At 41.2% G+C, this 11039-nt stretch overlaps 1 protein-coding gene across 1 annotated transcript in view; it reads left to right on the top strand.

The window, feature by feature from the left end:
• LOC145394132 (uncharacterized) overlaps positions 1-10717 on the top strand; it is a 244527-nt gene extending 233810 nt beyond the window's left edge. Inside the window, exons 17-18 of the mRNA XM_080268112.1 lie at positions 10254-10256; positions 10568-10717. Coding sequence (XP_080124238.1) covers positions 10254-10256; positions 10568-10717 — 153 coding nt within the window. The remainder of the gene's footprint in view (positions 1-10253; positions 10257-10567) is intronic.
• The last annotated feature ends 322 nt before the right edge of the window (positions 10718-11039 follow it).

Consider the following 11039-nt stretch of genomic DNA (forward strand, 5'->3'; position numbering starts at 1 on the left):
AGACACACACAACACCATTTCATATGCATGGCTCTCAAAATATGCACAACCCACACTATGCTAACCCTGCACACACACACACACACACACACACACACACACACACACACAGCATCCTCTTCTGCGGTCCTCCTCCTACAGATTCTCAAGCCCTCCAGTCTGACAAATATCTTCCACTTTATTTTAAAAACCATCACACGACTTTTTATTTTTTATTTATTTATTTTTTCAAAGTGGGAAAAACATTCAGCAGAAATGAGGTTAATGACGACCACACCAAAGCCCTCTAGATCTAAAAATCCCTTCTTAGAGTAATAAAATCGTCTGGAAGTGGCAAGAATATACTAGAAAAAAAAAGTAGAAATAACATGGAAATTGTATCTACTCTCTCCCTTCTTCGTCCTTCCTGGGAAATGTAACTTGCAGGAAAAAGCGTCAAGTAATTAAGATTTGTTTCCCACAGGAGGAACAGGGAAAGGGCGAGTTCAGAATCTTCCCTCCTTCTGATCCTCCTACAGGAAAAAAAAAAAATCAGAGTTAGGAGAGAAAAATGGTCCGAGGTTAATTTTCACGGAACTTACGCGTCTCTTATGTTATTAATTGTACAGTCGCGGTCCGGAATATCGCTCCACTTTTCGGTCGATGAATGACGAAACTCTTACGCAATATTCTGAAAAGTCTGTTGGAGGTTCGAAGATAACGTCAATAAGTTTCAAAAGCCATCGTTCACCGTCTTGCTATTTATCGTTCGGCGGTGGATCGATATTAGGGAGCCTCCTTTGCCTACGAGAATCAAGGCCAAGGAGTGAGTAGCATAAGATATAGGCTGTAGGCAGCGTGAGATGCAGTGTCAATGATAAGGGTCACTCTACCGGCACTTAATGTCACGCTGCTTGAGTGGCAGGCTGCGGTAATGATGTCGGAGAGCAAGGGATGCTGTGGAGCGAGAGGATAAATTATAGTGGTGTGAGAGAGGATTTGTCATTCTGTGGAGCGAGGGATGTGATAGTATGAGAGAATTATTGTGGTGCGAAAGAGGATTTGTTATTCTGTGGAGGGAGGGAAGTAAGCTATGGGACAAAAGAATTATTGTGGTGCGAGTGAGGCTGTTATTCTGTGGAGCGAGGGAAGTGAGTGATGAGACAAAAACAATTATTGTGGTGCGAGAGAGGTTTTGTTACCCTGTGAAGCGAGGAAGTTAGTGATGTGATGTGGGGACAGAGAGAGAGAGAGAGAGAGAGAGAGAAATTTATTATATCGTGGATATTGTACAGAGTATAAATGAGAGGGTGAGAGCATTGAGTCAGGGCAAGACACGATCTCATTCAGTCTGAAGTGTGTGTGTGTGTGTGTGTGTGTGTGTGTGTGTGTGTGTGTGTGTGTGTGTGTGTGTGTGTGTGTGTGTGTGTGTGTGTGTGTGTGTGTGCGTGCGTGCGTGCGTGCGTGCGTGCGTGCGTGTGTGTGTGTGTGTGTGTGTGTGTGTGTGTGTGTGTGTGTGTGTGTGTGTGTGTGTGTGTGTGTGTATACGTGCCTGTCACCCCACCAGCCAATCATAGTGGACTGTAGGTGGAGCGATTTTGACATCAAATCCCACAGGCGGAGCACTTACCTTCAAACCAGATTGGACTGAGTATAGTGATGGCCATATGTAATCCCCGTGTTTAAAATAGTCTTCCACGCTCAATAAATGGTCCAAGAGGTAGTAAGAATAAATAAAGAAAAAAGAAAAAATCGCCATACTGAGTGCCATAAAATTTCCACTTGCTTACATTCGCTTGCCCCTGTATTTAATTTACGACTATACTCCTTTTTTTATAACTTGGCCTAAATTTGCCATCTCTCCATCTTGAATGCTCAGTTTTAGTAACACTTTAATACTAGGATATGCTGCTAGTCACGAAGAAGTGCCGTGAAAAAGATGTAGGGCCGCTGCATAGTCTTTTTCTGTCAGTGAGCAACGTGAAATCAGCTGCAAAGCGACGAAAATCTGGGCCAAGTTAATGTAAAAAGGGTATACTATTTCCTCTATTTATTTTTTTTAACTCATGAAGTTTACTATAAAATCCTTACATGTATTTGGATATTCACTTAATTGTCCTTATCATCCTATTACCCTTTTCACTTAGCCTTCATTATCCACTATCCGGCAAGCGTTTAATTAGCTCCTACCTGTCCTACTTTCATTTACCCTTACGTATTTACCTTTCACTAATTGCTTTCTTCAACCTGCCACTTACTTTGGTTTACTCAACCTTCTTTGAAACTCCATCGGGTAACACTTTCCCACCCTCCTTATTTAACTCCAAAAAACCATCTCTGATAAGCGTATAGGTCTCTTAGCATGTCTTATCTCCGTAACAGTGAGTGGTGGACCTTTGATCAAATTCCTCCTTTATCTTCATATCAGTTAACTAACTCAGCTTTTTTTATCCGACTCTCCTCTTACTCTTTCCAGGACAGTGTACACAACAGGAACTTAGTCTACAGACGATTTCATTCAGCCGAGTATAATTCCAGGATGATCAAAGGTTAACATTCTCGACATCACCACTCTCGCTCCTAGAATTATGTTCTGCTGAATAAAATCGTTTGATGTTAAGCTAAAAATAAAACTCTCATGACCTACTTTTTCCTCTTCCCCTCCTCACGTAACTCCCCCAAAACTCCCTGTGGTATCAATGGTGATCTCTGACTTTCAATTATCATTTTATCTGTGTGATGAAACTTTGAATAAATCCCCCCCCCCTTTTTTTTTGTAATTCCTAGATACATCGATCCTCTTTATCCAGCTCTCCTTTAAAATTCCTCTAGGCTACTTTATCCCTTTCTCCTCCTTACGTAACTCCTATAAGGCCCCCTGCGATACCCGTATAGCTCCCTGGGTGTGGTTTATCTCCCTATCTCGGGCTGGGTGTGGGTGTGGAGGGGGGGGGAGGTCTGTTATCCGCCTCAGGGCCAAGTGGCTGATGGGTACCTAATGCCGTCTCAATTTCCCTAATGGGGTGTGGCTGGTTTGGCGTATCGGTGGGTACGGGCTTGGAAGGGGCTGGAGTGGGCTGGACTGGGCTTGGAAGGGGCTGGAGTGGGCTGGACTGGGCTTGGAAGGGGCTGGAGTGGGCTGGACTGGGCTTGGAAGGGGCTGGAGTGGGCTGGACTGGGCTTGGAAGGGACTGGAGTGGGCTGGGCTGGGCTTGGAAGGGGCTGGAGTGGGCTGGGTTGGGCTTGGGAGGGGTTAGAGAGGGCGTGGGAGAGGCTGGAGTGGACTGGGTTGGGCCTGGGAGGGAGTTGGGTTGGGGTTGGAAAGGGCTGGTGTGGCTAATGTTGGGCTGAGTAGGACTTTCTTGGGCTGAGAGAGATGTGGGATGAGCTGTGAGAAACATGCCTTGCCTGAATATAGAATGGGGGCGAAGATTAGTTTAAACGAGATTGATAAGGGCTGGAGGTAGTTGGATTGGGCTGAGAGTGGCTTTCTAAGGCTGAGGAGGAAGAGTGACTTAAAATGAGACAGGTAAGGAGGGTGCTAGTGTGAGAGGGGACTGGGTTGGGCTTGGAGGTGACTGAGTTGGGCTGAGAGGGTTAATATTTCTGTTGAACTAAGACTAGTACTGAGGTGAAATGGTTAGTCTGGGAAGGCTGGGCTGAGGGGGGAACAGGTCGGACTGAAAGTGTTAAGAAGGGAAACAGACTGGGCTGGGCTAAAAGAGGATTTGATGGACCTATGGGGCCTAGGACTGGGTGGCTGGAGTGGTTTTTAATAAGAGGGATGGACAGAAATGGGAAGGATACAATCGAACTGCTTTCACCTGATGGAACTGGGTCACTCAGACACCTTGAATACTATCAGAGTCGAGGCTGTGTAAAATTCAATTAGTTTTAGGTTTGAGGCTGAAATAAATCTCCTTGGTTACTAGATAAACTGACATCCAATCTGACTGCACTTAAAGATCAACCGAGCAGTGAGGGGTCAGGGATCTTCAGGTAAAAATTAATCCGCTCTAGTAACGGGGATTTTAGTGGATTGAGTGATTTTGGCTGGGCTAGTGAGAGGTTTAGTTTCTAGAGATGGTATTCTAGTTATGTATACCCTAAAAAAAAAATATGTAGTAAAAGAAAATGGAGAAAAGAGGACAGGAGGAGAAAAGAGGAGAGAAGCTAAGAGGAATCGGAAAAGAAAGGAAAAGATGGGAAAAAGAAATGATAAAAGAATGCGAGGAGAGAAAGTCCAAGAACCTATGCTTAGCTATCTGTTAATTCACGCCTTTTTATTTCCTTATCAATTTTACTAATGGCATATGTACAGCGTTCGTAATAAAAATACAAAATGAAAATACATCCACAATAAAAAATGGCTCGTTGCATTTTTCCCACTGTGCATTATTACATCTAAACACTACATCCATTTTCCTAAAGCTGGTTCATTTTATTCAGCCGCTTGGATTTTGTGTTTTATTCTTACTTCTTATTCTTTATTTATTTTATTTTTATTGTGTTGTGGATGTGGATGTGATAGGAAGCGTTATGGGGAACACACTGAGGTGGTTTGGCCATGTGGAGAGGATGGAGGGTGAAAGACTGACGAAGAGAGTGTATGTGAGTGAGGTGGAGGGGGGGGAAGAGGGAGGGGGAGGCCGAGGATGAGATGGAGGGATGGGGTGGAGAGGTATATGAGAGAGGGGGGTGTGAGTTGGGAGCAGGGCAGTGAAATGGCGGGGGATAGGGCGACTTGGAGGCGATTTGTTTGTGGCCACCCCAAACGGGATTGAGGCGTCTGGCAATAGATAGATAGACTTCCAGGAAAATTTACTTGGGATAGGAGACTGTTGTATTAAGGAAGGGATTAACGAAGGAAGGGATTAACGAAAGGATTAACGAAGGAAGGAGTTAACGAAGGAAGGAGTTAACGAAGGAAGGGATTAACGAAGGAAGGGATTAACGAAGGAAGGGATTAACAAAGGAAAGGATTAACGAAGGAAGGGATTAACAAAGGAAAGGATTAATGGTGGACGGGATTATCGAAGGAAGAGATTAACGAAGGATTAACGAAGGAGAGGATTAACGAAGGCTAGATCTCATCCCTTCAATTAATACATAAAAAAAGGTTCAAAATTACCCAAGGACAGAGAGAACATAAAATACAAAAAAGTCCCAATGTAAAATGAATAAAATCGCCCAGAGAGAGAGAGAGAGAGAGAGAGAGAGAGAGAACTTACAGAAAAAAAAAAATCCCGGTGTAAGAGTTTAACATTAATTTTATCCTACAGACGCTGCACACTGGACAATGTTATTTTTATTTTGCATTTCAATAAACGAATATATACAATAGTTCATAGCTGAAATATACCTTTTATTTTTAATGCTTTTTACCCCAAGGACGATTTTTTCTCTTTTTTCTTTCTTTTTGTCTTTCTTTTTCTTTCTCTCTTTTTCTATCTTCTATCTTTTTCTTTCTCTCTTGTCATTCTTTTTCTTTCTTCCTCTTTTTCTGTCTGTCTGTCTGTCTGTCTGTCTGTCTCTCTCTCTCTCTCTCTCTCTCTCTCTCTCTCTCTCTCTCTCTCTCTCTCTCTCTCTCTCTCTTGTCGTTCTTTGCTACCGGAAGACGATTTAATTTAGATTAGTAATGACCTCTCGTGGTGTACGTGTCCATGAAGGCTGTTTCTAATGACTCAATTTCGAACTCTCCATAGCTACATAAAATTGATTAGTGACAGCAAAAATATTCTAACAGAGACGTCATCGAACTGAAGTGGCAAAAATGAGTAGAGGGTGCTGTAGAAATGAAAATAAATACAAGATATAGACAGATGAGGAACAGATAAGATACACAAGAGATATAGCTAAAGTACAAGGTCTAAGAATATCTCAGTTTTATAGCACAGAAGATAATGCCTTCTGTTTACAAAGCAGCTTAGCATAAACCATCAACGTGGATATTCTCAGCCTCATCCTAGTCCAGTGTAATTAAGATCAAACGTAATTGTGATAAATAATCCCCGTTTCATATCATGCTCAATGGTTTTCAAAGACTTTAAAAAAATTGGAATATAATCGTACACACAAACCAATTTAGATATTTTTTCTTCCATATTGTTGCCTCGGGAAATTAATACTCCGCCTCAAACTTGAAAATTATCCAAAATGTTAATTCGGAAAAAGAGGTATTATTTTTCACTTATTTATTTTTTGTTGTGGAAGATAAATTGTTCACGTGACAGTAATGCAAATGATCTCTTTGTAAGCAGAGAGAGAGAGAGAGAGAGACTCGTGACATTTTTGTAACTGGACCCAAGATGAACGTCTAGATCAGGCAAAGAAATTATTATTATTATTTTTTTAATTATTTTACTATTATTATTATTATCAGGGAATCAGTGCCCATACATCACCCCAATAAACACACGATTCTATTCCCAGCGATGTAGTTTTTTTTTGTGTGTGTGTGGGGGGGTCGGGAGGTGCGTCAATGGCGCTCTAGAACACCAAAAATAAAAATAAAAGGATGAATATACGTAGCATTCCTTGTCTACGCTCGATGACAATGTGCAAGAATTACTTAAATGCAAAAGCTTCTCCCTCCAAATGCATAATAAGTATGAATGATTTAGGAAGGGAGAACTCAAACAAGCATATACGAAAACACACACACACACACACACACACACACACACACACACACACACACACACACACACACACACACATTTGTAATCCCTCTTTAAAACAATACCTTTTTATCGCTGATGGTGCCGGGGTCCCTAGTATATCAAAGCCTATATTTTATCCCCCCCTCCAGCCCCCTCCAGCCCCCTACCCTACCCCCTTCCAGCCCCCTACCCTACCCTACCCCTTTCCACCCCCTTACCCTCCCTCTGACCCACCCTAGCCTCCCCCATCTTGTTCCTCTCTCGCCCTACCTGCCACCCACACGTCCCCTACCTTTTTCCTTTCTCGCTCCCCACAACTCCCCACCCCGCCACCTCCACAGCCCCCCCTTCGCCCTCCCCCTGCCCCCCACGACCCCCTCCGCCCCCCTGCCTATAAATTAAACCATCAAATAATTATGTCGTAGTTGCTTTAGAGGAGGAAGGGATGGATTGTTTGGGTTTGGTACTCTGTTTAGGCTAACCTGTTTTATCTCCTTTCTCTCTTTTTTCACTGCTAAATCTTTCGTCCTTTATTCGTTTCACTGTTGCACTTTTTCCCTCGCTGGGTTGTTTAGTTCTGATACTGTTTATGCCCGTTTTTTTTTTTCTCTCACTGTTGCATATATCCCCATTTCATTCTCTTTCATTATTTTGTTCTTTTCTGACGATTCTTTCCTCCTTTGTACCTTTTTGTCTTTGATATTATTACTGGTCTACATATCACTGTTGCATTTTCTTGCTTTGCTTTTGTGTGTGTGTGTGTGTGTGTTCTCCTCACTGCGGCTTTTTTTTTTTTTTTTTTTTTTTTTTTTTTTTTGGGGGGGGGGGGCCACGCTACATTATTGTACGAATCATATTTATCCTCCACCGTTGTACTCTTCTCTGCTGTAGGCTTCTGTTTACTACTGTACTCTCCACTGCTGTACAGGTCACTATCACAGTCGCACTTTTCATTGTATTACGACTGACAACTGTATTCTTCACCGTTGTACACGTCACCGTTGTGTTCTTCACCGATCTACTCTTCACCGTTGTACAAATCACTGTAGCACTCTTCATTTTTGTACTCTTCACTGTTGTACTGTGCGCTCTTGTAAACTCACTTTCTCTTCACTCTTGCATTTTTCACCTTCTTTATTCACTCTCATTATTTTGCTTTCACTGTTTTTTCTTCACTATATTCCTCACTGATGGATGGCATGTGAGAGTGCGAGAGGTGGGAGGAGGAGAAGAAGTAGACCTAGAACAAGAGGTAGAGACAGTGGAGGAAAGTACACGATGGAAGGTGATGTGGAGTAGGAAGTGGAGTTAGTGTTGAGTTGACACAGTGGCCGGGAGGTCTTTTGGTAGGAATAAAAATAAATAAATAAATACACAGGATAGAGAGGTAGATAGTTATAGACAGATATATAAAGAGATATAGATAGACAGATACAAATAGATAGATAATTGATGGATAAAGATGAACAGATACAGATAGATGGCTAGAGACAAAGACAGATTGAATAGATAGACGAAGGTGTGCAGATGGAGAAAGATAGACAGAAAATAGGTGGGCAGATAATCAAATGGGCAGATGGACAGAGATAGATGGAAATTATTATTTTTTCCTCAGAAAGTTATAGATAGGTAAAAGGTAAACAGGCAGAGAAATAGTGAGACAAGGGCGGAAAAAAGGGGTTAGAGGCAGACCACAAAGAGAAGGAGTTACGTAGGAGTCAGAAAAAAAAATAAAAATAAATCACAATAAATCACATTGCGTCGAACGAGCTGTCAATTTCAGATAATGAGGTTCAGGTCAAAGCCAAATCACGGTCATTACATGTAAATCACGTCAGATCATTAATACCTGATGCACTTTCATAATATATACTAATTAAGCTGACTCACTGCACACATATAGTCAAAATTATTCCATCACTATCAGATAATTACTGCAACCCTTCATCCATCCTACCCCCTTAGTCCCTTCAGTTTGAGGACGTGTGTGTGTGTGTGTGTGTGTGTGTGTGTGTGTGTGTGTGTGTGTGTGTAGACGATTTTACACAATTTGCGAAACCTCCATCATGGTCAAGGGGTTAATGGAGGCTGTATCTTACCCCTCTAGCACAAATCGTCTCCAAAATAAGCTCAAATTATCTACGAAGTCCCAAGATTGTAATAACCACGACATCAAAAATAGCATATAGAGTACCCCCGACCAGGAAAGGGTTAACCAAGAATTTTACTAACTCGACTCACACTGTCATCTAAACTCTTTCCAACTTCCCCCCCTTATCCCATGCATTCCTCGCTATCTAATGATCTGAAGGAAGATATGCACAAACATTCAAGACTTTTGCTTCCACTGACGCTCCTGGCTATCTCCTTCACGCTAAAACCAGACATTGTTATTATTATTATTATTATTATTATTATCTGTTTATTTATTTACTTATCTTTAGGTAAGGGAAACTCAAGCATTCCAAGGGTAGTTGATACAGTTTTCAACATGCTTACAACTATACTCCTTCCATCTTAACTTGGCCTAAAATTGCCCTCCCACTATTTCGAACGATGGATTGTATTAGTGGATTAATACTAGAAAATGGTGCTAGTCACGAAGAAGTGCTAAGAAAGGATATAATCTTGTGTCTACTTCTTCCCGGTCAGAAAATCTCTTAGACTGAATAAAATCGTCTGGAGATATCGAGACTATTTCAGTAAGATGTCATCGTACTGAAGGGATTAAAGAGAATACTGATTTCTGTGTAGTTATTTTTGTGCACTCATTTACTTATATTTACACTGTCAGCACCATCCCAGCCCAGCATCAATTTCCCTCATGAGATAATTTTAAACTACTCCACACACACCTTTTACGGTACAGACTCTCAAGGTACCTTCTCTCTCTCTCTCTCTCTCTCTCTCTCTCTCTCTCTCTCTCATCTTTGCCTCCTTCATTCCCAGTCACCAAATCACTGAACTGAAGACACAAACAACGAGGCCCGTCCATGTCTTTAGTGCACGATTTTATATTTTTTCATTTAATTATTCCTTCCTTCCCCAATATTCCACTTGTAAATCACCTATGCCAGTAAAATAATTAAACTTTCTCCCCAGTTCTTAGGTGCAAATTCTCACTAACAATTTTCTCCTTTGCCTTTCAGTCCTATAAAATCAATATATACCTCGCCTGACCCGATTACCATAATGAGCACACATATTGTCAGGAAATTTCTTCTTGTTCATTGCCATACTACTTCAGACTATTTTTAATATTATAGGTCATTCATTTTATTCAATTTTGTAGCCACGTTAACTATATGAACTTAAATCTCCTTCATTAACATAATCCTCCAATTAATCACTTGGAAAGTATGGATTACAAGGAAGATGAAAAGGTCGACATTGATAATTTTTGTAGTATCAGCCTATACTCTATAAACAGATAAATATCGTGTGAAAATCGCTTTAACATAATATCAAGTAGTTGCTAGATAATGCTATGTTTCGATTAAGCTGTAAATAAGGTAAATAATATTCAATTTTTCAAACTCTGTGAAAAGATGGACGGTCCTTGATATCGTACTTTCCTTATTGACGGCAAAATGAATGCCTAACATCGTGTAGCAAGTACCTGATAAAATGTCAAAGCTATGTTTACATGATATTTCTCTATTTTAAAACGCGATTGGTGTTAGTACGACGAAAATTATCACAGTATTTTTCAACTACCTTATAACCCCAAATTCGCAGTGATTCACTGATATTTATTTTTTTGCTTACACGTTTTTTTTTACATTCATGTTTTTTACTGCTTTTGCTTGCGCTCGTTTTTTCCTTTTTTAGTTTGTTTCTTTTTTTGTATACTCATGTTTTTTTTTTTTTTTTTTTTTTTTTTTCTTACACTCATGTTTCTTTTTTTTTCTCTCTCTCTTTTTCAGTCGGGAAGCAAACGTTCCGAGTTATACCGGCCGCTGGTCCTACAACAACACTCACCTAAGGAACTGATCGATGACAACCCGCCAGGTGTGAAGAGCGACGTGTACTGCCCAGTTGATCAGATGCTGCAGGCGGAGGAGAGTGTGGTATGAAGGAGGGTAGGAAAGAGGAGAAGGAGGAGGAGAGGAGGAGAGAAGAGGGAAGAGGAGGAGGATGAAGAAGGGACAGGAGGCCTAGAGAGATGAGGGAGAAAAAAGGTGAGAAATAGTGAGAAAGGTTAAACTGAATGTGTAGAGTGTTGTAGGGAGGAAGAAGAGGGAAAGGGAGGAGGATGAAGAAGGGAGAGGAAACCTAGAGAGATGATGGAGAAAATGGGTGAGAAAAAGTGAGAAGGTTAAACTGAAAATGCAGAGTGTTGCAGAAAGGAAAAAATATGCTGAAGATGACGATGAAAGTGAAGGAAATGAAGTGACG

This window comes from Coenobita brevimanus, chromosome 26 (genome assembly GCF_032717465.1).
Source record: "Coenobita brevimanus isolate Jiangsu-jjx chromosome 26, ASM3271746v2, whole genome shotgun sequence".
Taxonomy (NCBI): domain Eukaryota; kingdom Metazoa; phylum Arthropoda; class Malacostraca; order Decapoda; family Coenobitidae; genus Coenobita; species Coenobita brevimanus.